We start from the raw sequence: 13133 nt of genomic DNA on the forward strand, positions 1-13133 counted from the left end.
AAGAGTTTCAGCTTTTTGAATACAATATTTTGGGCACTGATGGAAATTAGAGCATGGAAAGTGAGAGGCTGGGGAGAACTTTGAGGCAGAGAGAATTTCAGTGTATCCCATTTCAGATTACGAGCTGGTCTTCTGATATCCTTAAATGTAACCTGAGTTTTTAAATGAGCACAATCTGGTGTGAGATAAGGAAACACTCCAGCCCTTCTGTGAAGTCAAAATCCTTCCAAACTGAGGAATTTGACAGACCTATCACAGAACAGTTGGGACTGGAGGAGACCTCTACAGGTTATCCAGTCCAACTCCCTGTCAAGGCAGAGTCACCAGGAGCAGGTGATGCAGGAACCTGTCCAAGTGGGTTTTGAATGTCCTTAGAGAGGGAGAGTCCCTGACCTCCCTGGGCAGCCTGTTCCAGTGCTCTGCCACCCTCCATGGAAAGAAGTTTTTCCTTGTGTTGAGGTGGAACTTCTTCTATTTTAGTTTGTGCATTACTTGTTGTCCTTTTGCTGGATACCACTAAACAGTCTGGCACCATCTTCTGGACATCCACCCTTGAGATACTGATATGTAATGAGATCTCCTCTCAGTCTTTTCTAGACTATGTTCAAAGCATTTTTAACGTAGCTGAAAGCATTCTCTGTCTCAACTTTCATCTGCTTCAAATGGCTAAGCCTGAAGCAAGTCCTGTGTTTTAATAAGAGCTTTTATAAAACAGGATTGCAAGCCTCTATGCTTGCTACCTGTGCTGCTTGGTAATTTTTAGTAGTGAATTCTACTGTAGTCCATAGTTACCTTCTTCTATCTGATTCTGCAGGTGCAATGTTAAATATTGTTCAGGATTCAGCGCTGCTAGAAGCCATTGGCTGTCAGATGGAAACGGTGAGTATTTTTTTTTATGAAGTTACTTCTTCAGAAAGAATGCATTCTTCACTTTACCTGCTACAGAAAGGGGCTCAGGTAGCATCTTGAGGTTTGGTCTTTTGTATCTGAGAGCATGGGGAACTCAGAAATTGTCTCATCTCTCAAAACTGCCTTTCACTTTGCAGAATGGTGGTGAAAACAACCTCTTCAAAAGCCACAGTCGTACTAACAGTGGCATTAGCACTGCAAGCGGTGGCAGCACAGAGCCCACGACACCTGACAGTGAGCGACCAGCACAGGCCCTCCTGAGGGATTATGGTAAGGATAGCTCTTTGGAAAACTCTGTCATGGTATGCCAGGTTGATGTTTTCTGGGTTTTTCTGTTCTAGTTCTGGCTAAAACATTAATGTGCCCAGGTGTTTGAAGCCAGGGGGGATAGCCCAGCTGTGTGCTGCAAGTCTGCACTTACATGTGCCCTTCCAGTGGTTGTCTTAACCCTTCGAAAGGACTCTTAACATTTTCAAAATCAGAATATAAAAGTTTATGAAAAAGGTGTTTGCAGACTTTAACTTAACGTTTTCAAGACATTTAGTTTCTGCCAACAGGAATGGGATATATGTACACCAAGTGTAAATTAATTGCTTCATTCGTTTGATAGCATTCCAAATGCTCTCCTGACCTCTGCGGCACCTTTTCTTAAACCACATTTAAAGAACATTTCAGGGACTCTGGCTTTTATAGAGCAAGTAAGCAGAATGCTTGTGATATGTCTTTGTTATAACAATAGAATTTAGTAATTAACTTTAGTTTTCTGTGTCTTGTACTTTCCATTTTTGACTCTCTGTAGTAAAATCCATGTTCTAAATCTGTGTGTGGTAATCTGGCTGACTGTCATGATCCTGGAATTTCATTTGCTCCCGTGGTCTTCAGTTTAACTCATGTTGGCCAATTAAATGTGAGAACAAATTACCTTTCTTATATTGCAGCCTAGACTGACAATTCTGTCATCACCAACAAAAAATGTTTGGTGGTGTTTTTTTATCTAGTTCTGTAAATAGCAAGAGGAGGGATATTATCAGGCAAAGCTTCAGTATATTCTAGGGATTCATATAAACATGTTGGTGCTTTCCCTACAGGATTTGCTTGTTTGAAATTATCAAAGTGCTAGTTTTCTGCATACCATTTAAATTTTGTGTTTATTTTATATGGGTTTTCATTGACAAGTGCTTGTAAAAATATTCATTTGTAAGATTTAAAAAATCTTCTAAATATTTGAATTACTGAGTCTTCATACCATGACGTAACTTGAAATATATTTTTGTAGTACATTCATTTTATTGGATTTTTAAAATTTCCTGTGCACAGAAGGTAAGGTTGTAAGGAGCTTATGAAAAGGATTTGTGATTCAACTGGATGCTTCAAACAAGAGAAAATTGAAAACAAGATGGTCTGTTGTTACTGTTTAGCCATAGTAGACCCTTGAATCTGTTCCTGGTGTGACATTGGACTTAGTTCTTGAGTGTTAAATAAGGTAATTTAAATTTTGGGAAGGATATGCCTTATCTGTCATAGTTCTCATGTCTCTTTATAACTAGTCATTGAGCAGTTTTTTATTTCTGACATTAATTTGCATACTTCAATTTTAAGAAATACAGATAGTATTTGTTTCCTAGTATTTTGAAGTAAGAACAACTTATACTTAAAACATTTTCTATTTTTAATTTAGGATTAAAGGTTCAAGGAAATGAAAGGTTAAAAGTAATTGTTTCTTTCTCTGGCACTGATTCTTTCATTATCTACATCTGTTAATCTAGTGCAGCTTTTGATATGGTATGGAAAGAATGGTTTACTCTGACACAGGTATCTGAAATTACATGTGCTCCTTAGTTCCTCAATACAACTACTAGTGTTTAATATACATTACCAATGCCTGTATTTGTCAGAGACTAAAAGACATGACATGACAGACAATTTAAGTACCATAGCAAAACCTGAAGCTGGTTGTTCTGCTGCTGGGATTATTCAAAATGTCTTTTAAAAAAATTAAATTGAGCTAGCTAGTCTGAATGGATTTGTATAATGCCTGGAGAGTATGTGAGGGAGCTAGCCTGTGCAAAAGTCATCAACCCAGTTTTGAGATGGTTAGGGTTTATTTTATGTCTGTATTGTGGCTGCTTTGCCTTGTGCCTGTGCTTTGCTTATTGTCACTAATGCTTAGTTATTTTCCCTCCCTGTGGTGCGTGGTTTTGGGGTTATATCCTAGCTCTTCATACAGATACAGCTGCTGGATTGCTGATCCGCAGCATCCACCTGGTAACCCAAAGGCTCAACTCCCAGTGGAGGCAGGACATGAGTATCTCTCTGGCTGCCCTGGAGCTGCTCTCTGGACTGGCAAAGGTGAGACATGCAGCGTGGTGTGCTCTGACCCCTTTTCACAGGGTGGTTGTAGTCCTGCCTGGGTGAAAGTCATGCCACAAAACATATTTCTGTGGCTGAGTTTGTCAGCAGCTCTTCTGTTTGGAAATGAGAAAGAAACAGCGCTGCTGTTGTAGGTAATTTTCTCCCGGTGTAAATGCACTGTGGCTCAAAGGATGCATGGCCTGGGAATGCCTTTTGGCTGAAACTTCTGTTGTACCACTTTTCCCCTTCTTCTCATCCTGGAAATAGTTTTTAGAGCTTGACAAAACATAGTGTGTCGCTAATATGAAGTGTTGCCTTCTTCAGAGCTTTATCTGCACACAGTTCCTTCATTCAACACAAATAACAACTAAAGCTACTAGGTGGGGGAGACGAGTTGTTGAGATGCAAAGTGCCCCTCTCTGCCTGAGAGCTCTTGTGCCCAGGCTGGACTTCATGGTCTTTGTTAAGCAAAAGTCCAGTGTACTCAGAGCAGCCATGATAACCTGGTGTGACAATTCAGCATTTTTCATCATAATCCCTCAAGAACTCAACAGATGTCTTTCAATGTATGTCTCAGGCAGCTTTTAGAGCACAAAGTCAGCACTGAGCCATATTGGACTGGGTGTTCATTCACTATTGCAGTAGCATGAACTGATGAATGTATTTGAAAGTGTTCTGAAATGAATTAATGTGTATTATTAGATCTTATAGAGCACCATACAGAACCAGGGGTTCCTGCAGCTTGTGTGGTTAAGCCAGGGTTTTCTTGGTTTGGTTTGGTTTTTTTTTCTTGCAGGGTTATGGGAATGTGGAAATATATTATCTTTTGAAATGTATCCCCAGGTTAATATTAAATATTGTACTTTGTATAATTCTCATGCAACTGAAGTAATTCTTGCCCTGGAATATCTTTCCCTTTTAAAACAAAGTGGGGAAAAGAGAGATCACTTCTTCCTGCAGAACTGCGGTGGGGACCTGTTCTGCTTGTGTCTTTGGAGGTGACAGGTCCCAAAGCCTTTCTCAGGTAGGGGCTGCCCTGTCTTGTGTCTGTTCAGCACCAGGTAATTAGTGGGACTTGGAAAAGTCAAAAGTCTTGTTTCCTGCAGGAGTGCTGATTCACAAACCTGCCTTTCATAAGCTCACCTTTAGGGGACTGTGCTGTAGATCTTGGGCTTCTGAAGGATGTTCTACCTAAATCCTGGGGCTCTGAATTGTCACTCCCATTTGTGGAGTACAGCTGCCAGGCTTCAGTGCTGGCACCAGCAAGCCCATCCACCTTCCTGCTTGGATAAGGGTACACCTGAATACGCAAAGCTTTACAGAGCATGGTCAGATGCTACAGAGTAGAAAAATCCATCTGTTCTGTGCTGAGTCACAGGCTGTGAATAAGAGAGAAGAGAAATTCAGTTCTTTAGCCCTACAGTGCAGATCCTCATGGCGCATTGTGCTGTTTCCTGACCTTCTGGTCTGGAGCCTTGCTTTCTGCAGCCCTGAGCTGGGAGAGGAGCAGAGAAGGGTGTTTGCAGTGAGTTTTGGGGAAGAGGTTATGGGGTTTTTGTCATTGTGCTTGTCGGAGGATGGCTTTTTTGTTCCTTTTTCCAGTGGTGAAAGTTACTGTGATGAGAATATGTCTAGGGGAAAGTTGCTTGAGCAGAATGAAGCTGAATATGGAAGGGAAACTTGGCAGTGAGTGAGTTCTTGGAGATACAGAATGGGTTGCTAGAGCTGAAGAGTCATTTGTGGAAAATAAGTTTCAATACTGCAAATTCAGTTTACATTTGGTTTCTTATCAAGCCACACTGGTACCATTCCTGATCTTGGAAACCAAGCCATGCAATGTGGTCACACCTCAGTGCAGCATTTCTTTACTTTTAGTTTCAATATCCATCACTGTTAAACACCTGCAATTTTAACCTGTAATCAAAAAAGAGCTCAACTGTTTATTCCTATTTCTTAAAACTGCATTTAAAAATGTTTTCAAGAACTGTTTTTTCTCTGGAAGGTTTTTGTGGAGGAATCCTCACCCTGTTGCCCTTGTGTGATGCAGGTGAAGGTGGTGGTCGATCCCTCGGATCGGAAGCGCGCGATCAGCTCCGTGTGCAGCTACATCGTGTACCAGTGCAGCCGCCCGGCCCCGCTGCACTCCCGGGACCTGCACTCCATGATCGTGGCAGCTTTCCAGTGCCTCTGTGTCTGGCTCACGGAGCACCCCGACATGCTCGATGAGAAGGTCAGAGTCTCCAGTGGACAGATTTTGAGCGCTGCATCTGAAATGCCTTTTGTGCCCAACCTCAATAATTTAAAATAGTGTGGTTTGCTTAGCTTTCTTAGGAATTCCAAAGCAGTTTCTGTGCAAAATACTTCTGAACTTTAATTCCTGATCTTTATTCACCAAGACAGTTTTTGGCTTTAAAATTACCTTTATAGTTACAGGAATGTCTCAGTCTTTCTTCTTGCTTTGTGAAACTGGAAAAAGAGAGAACAGAAATCTGGAAAGAACCAGAAAAGAAATATAGAAATGAATGGGGTAACCCATAGCTGCAGGTAGCTGTGACTCTCCTTATATCTCAGCTCTTACCTGACTAAAGCATTTTCTAGGCTTAATAGAATTCCTTTGATGCTTTGATTCTTTGATAATCAGAGTTTGTTTCACCAAGAAACCAATTTTCTAACAACTGAGCAAAGCATAGCTCAATGGAAGGTGGAATTTGCTTGGGAAGCTTGAGAAGCTTGAGAAGAGCAGGAAAGGAGAGGCATGTTTTCGATTGCCTTCTGCCTTGCTGCTTAAGAAAAAATGAAAAAATTTGGATGCATATTTTCATTATTGGTCTCCTTTCAGAGCCAAGTTAGTGATTTTTCTGTGGTTTTATAGATAATAGATATGTATGTATTGTGTAATATTTTGTTACCTTTTTAGATAGAACATTACACTTGTTTATATTTTGTTTATTTTGTAATGTACAAAAGTACATATATTTTAAAAAAAAGAAGATTGAAAACCCACAAGCAGAACTTTAAATAAAGATGCTTTCTGAATGTGCTTTGGAGTATTGGCATGGCAGTAGGTGACCACGATAGGATAGTGGCACAGATTGTGGTTCATAATGCTGTATTCCATTTCATTATGGTCTTTTTTATTTCAATTACCACTATAAGGAGATAATGCTACATACTATGTGCACTATGTACTGGACACTGAGTAGCTCCTTCCTGAGTCATGATAGTCAGATGAGAACCTTTCCCTGCGTTTGCAATTATTAAAAATGCAGCTTTCCAGGTGCCTCCTCTTACATTTGCTTTGAATTTCACCTGCTGCATTGCTACTCTGTAAACTCTTGCTGCAGTTCTTCGTGGCCAGTCTTTGCAGCTCAATACTGGTTAATTTTGCTCTGTTAGAAAACTTTGATTTTTCTCTTCACCTTTTATTCTATATCAATGATGAATATAAGGAAAGACAAAGGCCAAGGCATAGAACCCTGTCAGGTTTCTGGTGGTACAGCCTGACCACTTGTGTTCAGTTTTAATCACTTATTTGTTCAGGAGAAGTCTTCCTTTGTTATTCTGTAGCTCAGGCCATGAGAGTTGAACCTTTGTTGTAGCAATCCAAATATTTTCAGCAGGTGATTTTGTTCTGCACGGCACTTGTGTCATATCTGCAGCTCTACTGAGTGTTGGCCTCTCTGTAATAGATTTGTTGATGCTTTTACAGTGTACTTTTAGAATGTTCTTACTCTTCTCTTGGTGAATTAGATACCGTGATGTATTTTACTAATGAAAGATGTTGGCAAATGAAAAATTTGGAAAAGAATTTCCTGCAGTTTTCCAGATGAGTTCATTCTTGATGTGCTTAGAACTTAAAACTTCTGCAAAGAGTCCCAGAAATGCATTTATTGTCTCTTTAAATATGTTTACATTTTTTGGTTGCATTCATAATAGTCCTCTTGGCAATTTGGTATGTATGCAATGAAATAAATGTATTTATTCATTCAGAGCACTTTTTACCATTAGAATATGAGTAGATAATACAAGTACACATCTATAAACAGAAAAAAAAACAGTTCTGTAGCAAATGTGATCTTATTTTAACAGTGTTGGAATAATCTTCTGCCTTTAAATAAAGAGCTCATATTACCAGCAGTGGGTTTTTTTACTTAATGATATATCACTATTTCCATGAGGTTTTGGAGATGTTTATCCAAATGCTTCTGCTTCAAGGTTGTTCTTGTGTTTTAGGATTGTTTAAAAGAGGTACTGGAGATTGTGGAGCTGGGCATTTCAGGGAGTAAATCCAAAAACAGTGAACAGGAGGTCAAGTACAAAGGAGATAAGGAGCCAAACCCTGCATCCATGCGAGTGAAGGATGCTGCTGAAGCTACACTAACATGGTATGTAATTTGTCAGAGCACCTTTAATGTTCAGTGTTGTCTTGTCTGAGAGTGTTTAATAGGGAGTTCCCAGCAGGTGATCTCTGATGTAACAAGAGCATTTAAGAAGTTAGGCAGAAGTTCCCTTTCTTTGCCCTTTGGGCAGGACTCTGCTCTGCCTTAGATCTCCCCCCCTCCCCTTGCAGGTGTTAACAGAAAACAGATCCCTCTGGTCATTGTTTTCCCCTCCTGCCTTCTCTCTCCTTGTACAGCAAAACCCACACCCTCCTTCAGCCCTGGTGTTCTGTTCTCGGCCAGGCCTCTCTGCAGACAGCAATGCCCTCTCACTTAACGTAGTGATCCTGTCTTCCCATTTTCTCTTCTCCTCAGCCTGACAACATATGCTGTCCCCACTTTGGTGAGGAAACTGTTAGACGCTGTGTGACAGCAGGGAATGACACATGCAGCACATGTATGCTGGAGCAGGATGAGATGGCTTCCTGCCCACAGCATTGGGCTTGCTTAATATATTTGAGAGGTTCTACTGGAAATGCAGTAACAGATAATGTGTGGGTTGGGGAGGGGAAGCACAGAGAGGAAAATTGGGATTTGCTCCAGAGAACTTGGAAAGCACTGTGTTATGGGCTGAACAGTATGATGGCAGACAGGACAGATTGAGGATGGGGAGGATAAATATGTTTTGCAAAAGGCAATAGCTGCTTTCTTTTTTGCTCTGCTTTCAAATCCAACTGTTATAAATGTTACTGTTAGTAAAAACAAGTGTGTAATTTCCAAGAAAAAGCAACTACTCTTTGGAACTTGTGGACAAATCCTTATTGGTGCCTGAAAGTGTTTATTTTTACTTAGAGAGATGAAACTGTTTTCACAGTAAAGTGGAAAAGTGTGTGGAGAGGGCAATCAATAGATTTACTTTTGGTCTACGTGCTGGTGTTAAGGGTAAAGTCCTGACTTAAATCATATGAACTTCAGTCCAACGCTGGACAGCTCTCATTACTGGTTCCTGCCATAGAAATTTTCAATTTCTAATAGTGTTGGTGAGATCATGTACAACTTCAGATGATCTAAAATGATGCTTCTAGGGGCATCCTAAGGCTGTGGCTCCAAGGAAGTAGGCACTGTTGGACCCCACCTGGAGGCTTTCTTCCAGGGAAGATTACCATCTGTGGTAGTCACGCTTATGTGATCCTGGACCTTTTAGGGTCCCAACCCTTTAAAGGGTTTAAGGGACTGTAATCTGTACTTGAAGAAAGCAAAGGCAATTGTAATTAGTGCACTGCCATGTCTGTCCTGCTTGTTGATATGAGGGGGCTAAAGTATGGATGATTGGAGAAATAATCTTTTGAAAATGAACATGAAGCTATAGAAGGGTACAGATTTTCGTGCTTTAAAGCATGTCTTTATAACCCAGGTTATAAAGAAGCTCATTCTATAGTCAGAGTACCCTTCTTTGTAGGTTTTCATGTATGTCTTTCTGAAGGTACTCGTTATCTTAAAACAACCTGATGGGTGAGGGCAGATGTGCCCTGATAATGTAACTGCTAGGTCAAGATACAGATGAAGAATGTGAGTGAAAATTTGTGCTTGGGTGGAACAGTTCACTTAATCTGTCATAACTCTCAACTTTTTTCTCACTTGCAGCATTATGCAGCTACTTGGAGCATTTCCTTCTCCCAGTGGTCCTGCTTCTCCTTGCAGCTTGGTGAATGAAACCACATTAATTAAATATTCCCGTCTCCCTACCATAAACAAGCACAGCTTCCGTTACTTTGTTTTGGATAACAGTGTCATCCTGGCCATGTTGGAGCAGCCTCTAGGGAACGAACAGAGTAAGTTCAGATTTCCCATTTCCTTCTTTCTCAGGTTAAAACTTTCTGTATGGAGCTGCAAAACAAAGGTACTTCATCAAGTGTCTCTTTCGCATTTCAGGGGCTTTCCTGTCTGTGGGTGGGCACATAGAGCAGAGTTGCTCTGGGATGAAGTGGTGGGAATAACTTTAATGCCTGTGATAATCAAACATGCACAAGCCTACCCAAATTGTTCATGCAGTTGTCCAAGTCTTTCAACCAGTTAGATCATATACTTGCTGCTGACTGCCATTGAAATAATGGGTGATGGACAAAAGCATCAGCATCCTTGTTCGTACAAGAATGAAAATGTGAAGAGTATAGGAGACTTGATAGGGATAAGTGCTTGATAGGGATATGGTCAGTATGTCTCCTTTATGCTTGCACCATTGCTGCTGCTTGCTTTAGGCCTCCTATTACTGCATATTTCTGTGGGTGCTTTCAGCTCAGGTGGTTTTAGTTGCTTAGGAGCTGTTATAACTTTCTCATATCTGATCCTGTTCTGTCAATGACACCTCCTGTAAAGGAGATTTGTGACAGGGTGTTGTGATAGGGTGTTGGCTTTCACAGCTGAGTCTAGCTCATTTCAGCCTCATAGACTTTGACCATCGAGAATTTACATTACAAAAATCTGGTATTAAGTGATAATTTGAACAGAATAGTTGATCCCCCGTAAGTCTTCGTGTGTCATGGTGTTACCTAGTAGAACAGATGAAAATTCTCTAAGGTGCTACCTCAGTTAAAGACTAACTTATATTAGATCTGATGTTCTGTCCCTGGTACATTTTCCTCATCTGTGGATAGGATGGAGCCTAAAAACTAGTCTTGAAAGCAGAGGTTGCATAGAACTGCATGAATTGGTGCTGAGAAGTTGAGTTGTGGTCCAGAGTGCTCTGACCATGTTGAGAACCACTGAATAGATCTTGCAGGAAGTGATAATGCTGGGAGCCACTGCCACATGTTCACCCCCAGTCTGTGTTGGAGCAAGTGTGTTCCTGACTGGAATGGATTAGAGTGTGCTGGAATGGCTAAGCAATCCTCATCCTCACTCTGACTCTGCTAAATGTATTACTGTGGAATCCTGCAAAGCTGTTGGAATCGCAAATTAGATTATCTTTTCTTGCTGTGCATAACTGGCTTACAAATCCCCTTTTAATTACAAGATTAATTGCAATAAGGCACAAGTACATCAGGCCAGTTCTGAGGCAGATCACAGAAGTGAGTGACTGGGGAGCTGGTTTGGGTTCTCTCTGTGTGTGCTTATGTACAGGGTGTGCATAGGCTGTGCTGCACCCTGAAATTCCCAGGCAATACTGGGGAAGGAATAGAGTTCTGCTCGTTACCTGATGGTGCCAGGGTGTGGTTTATGTGCACAAAAGACAAACTCAAATACCTTTAAGAAGAACAGCTATAGAAGTATGATGATCTCATCTAAGGTGACTAATATCAGTGGCCTTTTAAATCTTGAAGGAAGACTGAAATCCCTGCAATGTTAAAACCATCATTGTGCCAGTAGAACAGCACCTCAGGACTCTGTAGTCTGACCTCCTGCTGTAGACAAGGCCAGCACTGAATTTGGACCAGGATAATGCAACCTGGTGTTGCCCAAGTGGGTCTTGCAAACTTGAGAGGACAACTTCTCTGTGTCCCTATTCCTTTTGGGGAAAAATTTTCCATGATGTGGAGTCAGAATCTTCCTGAGTCTTTGTTGACCATTATCTTTTGTCCTTCCACTGTTACTGCTGCTATTTGTGAGGAACTTTTGCAGAAGGTCATGGAAGGAAGCATCATGGAATCTGTGTCTCCATATGGTCATTGTCTCACCTAAACAGGCAGTGGCTGGACAATCTTTTTTGATTTCCTGGAGATATTTTGGAGAGAAACAGTGATCTGCATGAATTTGGATGAAAGTTGGTTTTAATGATCAAACTGAGCTGGCAAGTACTGAGCTGACAAAGTAGACTAGCACTTTCCTGCTGCAGAGAGGTTTGCTTGCTTCTCACCAGGAATTTTCTTCAGGGTCAAGGAAGAGTTAACCTTGAAAGGAAAACCTCTGCCATCATGCCTGCATTTTTTTCTTGTTAAATGATTATACAGTGAATTGTTTGCAATATATGATGATGTGTTATTCTTTTAACCCCTGTGCTTTGCAGATGACTCTTTCCCCTCTGTCACGGTTTTGATCCGTGGGACATCTGGAAGATTTGCGTGGGCCCAGCAACTCTGCCTTTTACCAAGAGGAGCTAAAGCAAATCAAAAGGTCTCTATCAAAGCCCGTAAAGAAATCTTTAAGTTAGAGATATTCAGCAGAAATTCTGCTAATCTGAGACAGCCCCCAGGGCTGGTGATTATACATTAAGGCTGAGCCACGGGGCCTTTAGCTGTAGGTAATGTGCCACATCTCTGGTGACTCTTTACCACTTGTGATTAATATTAACTACAGGCTGTGAAAATGCTGTTGCTTTCTCGACTTGCAGACTTGCTTAAGGGAGGGAGCATTCTCCTTTTTTTTTTTTTCTTTTTTTCTGAAAGCATCTTCTGAAGTGATGGAGTAAGGCACAGTGTATTTAATGTGTAGGCAGGGGTATTGGTGCTAGTTTTCAGGTGTCAGGCAAAGCCCTTGCAGCAGAGGGAGTAAAGTCTGGACGTGTAGAATGTGGTACTGCAGAGAGAACAGCTCTTCAGGCTACAAAGCCTGATGTTGCAAAGATGGCTGTAAACCTGCTGTGAAAAAAATTAACTAGATGGACTCTGGAACAGCTCTGGAGAGGAATGGTGGAAGAGAAATACCTTAGTCTTATTTTACAGTAAAGTTTCTTATTGCAGTCGTCTAGTGGAGCTTGTACTTGTTATGAAAATTTCTGTCTGTGAACTTCTCCACATCTTTAAACTCTTGCCATGACTCTCAGTAAAAGAAAGGCACTAATGTAGCTGAAATGAGGGCTTGTCAGTCTCAGCTGGCATGTTCACGTTTAGATGGATGTGGTCTCTGCGAAGCAGCCTTCGGGAAGACCGTCTGGGATGTGTTTGGAGCTCTGCTATCTCTGAAGCTGAGACCCTTGGCCTGAATAGTGTCAGTCCAGGTTTGCTACCTCCTATGCTAAAGGACAAGCCATGATCTGACTGCTTACAGGAACTTTTCCAACTTGAAGGCATTCTATAACTTACTGGTTTTGCCCTTTTGAAATGTAATCAGTAGTAAATAAACCTAGAAAATAACACTGAAGATGCAATGAAAGGTCTCGCTTGCTTGGACCTGATGCACCTCTAAACCTGCGCCTAGATAATTTGTTGCTGTCCTTGGTAACTTGAAGTTTGTAATTACATAATGACAGTATAGAACATGATGTAGTAGCAATGTCAAAACTGCATCATGATCCATGATGCAAGTCCTTTGGATATTCTGGCAGTGCATCTCCCTCCTGACCCACAGCATTGCTGCTCCCTTTGAAGCTTTGGCTTGTTGTGATGATCACAGTCAGGAGCACTGAAATGGAGCTTGTCAAATACTTTCCAGCTTTCTCTCAATACAGTTAGAATGGGCTGAAAATAAGATGTTGCCATGTAAGCTTGCCATTTTTATTGGGGTTTGCAATGGTTTAGAGCCTAGATGGTAAGCAGGGTTCATAGATTCCAGAATAGA

General features: G+C 41.1%; 1 protein-coding gene across 2 annotated transcripts in view; it reads left to right on the top strand.

Moving 5' to 3' along the window:
* Window positions 1-13133, top strand: part of RALGAPB (Ral GTPase activating protein non-catalytic subunit beta) — a 64838-nt gene that overhangs the window by 34262 nt on the left and 17443 nt on the right. Inside the window, exons 14-20 of one of the 2 annotated variants that reach the window (XM_069033808.1) lie at window positions 815-879; window positions 1047-1179; window positions 3125-3258; window positions 5309-5491; window positions 7495-7646; window positions 9285-9472; window positions 11644-11750. In XM_069033808.1, the coding sequence (XP_068889909.1) occupies window positions 815-879; window positions 1047-1179; window positions 3125-3258; window positions 5309-5491; window positions 7495-7646; window positions 9285-9472; window positions 11644-11750 (962 nt within the window). The remainder of the gene's footprint in view (window positions 1-814; window positions 880-1046; window positions 1180-3124; window positions 3259-5308; window positions 5492-7494; window positions 7647-9284; window positions 9473-11643; window positions 11751-13133) is intronic. The other variant, XM_069033809.1, reaches the window with a different exon arrangement.

Source organism: Aphelocoma coerulescens, chromosome 20 (genome assembly GCF_041296385.1).
Source record: "Aphelocoma coerulescens isolate FSJ_1873_10779 chromosome 20, UR_Acoe_1.0, whole genome shotgun sequence".
NCBI lineage: Eukaryota > Metazoa > Chordata > Aves > Passeriformes > Corvidae > Aphelocoma > Aphelocoma coerulescens.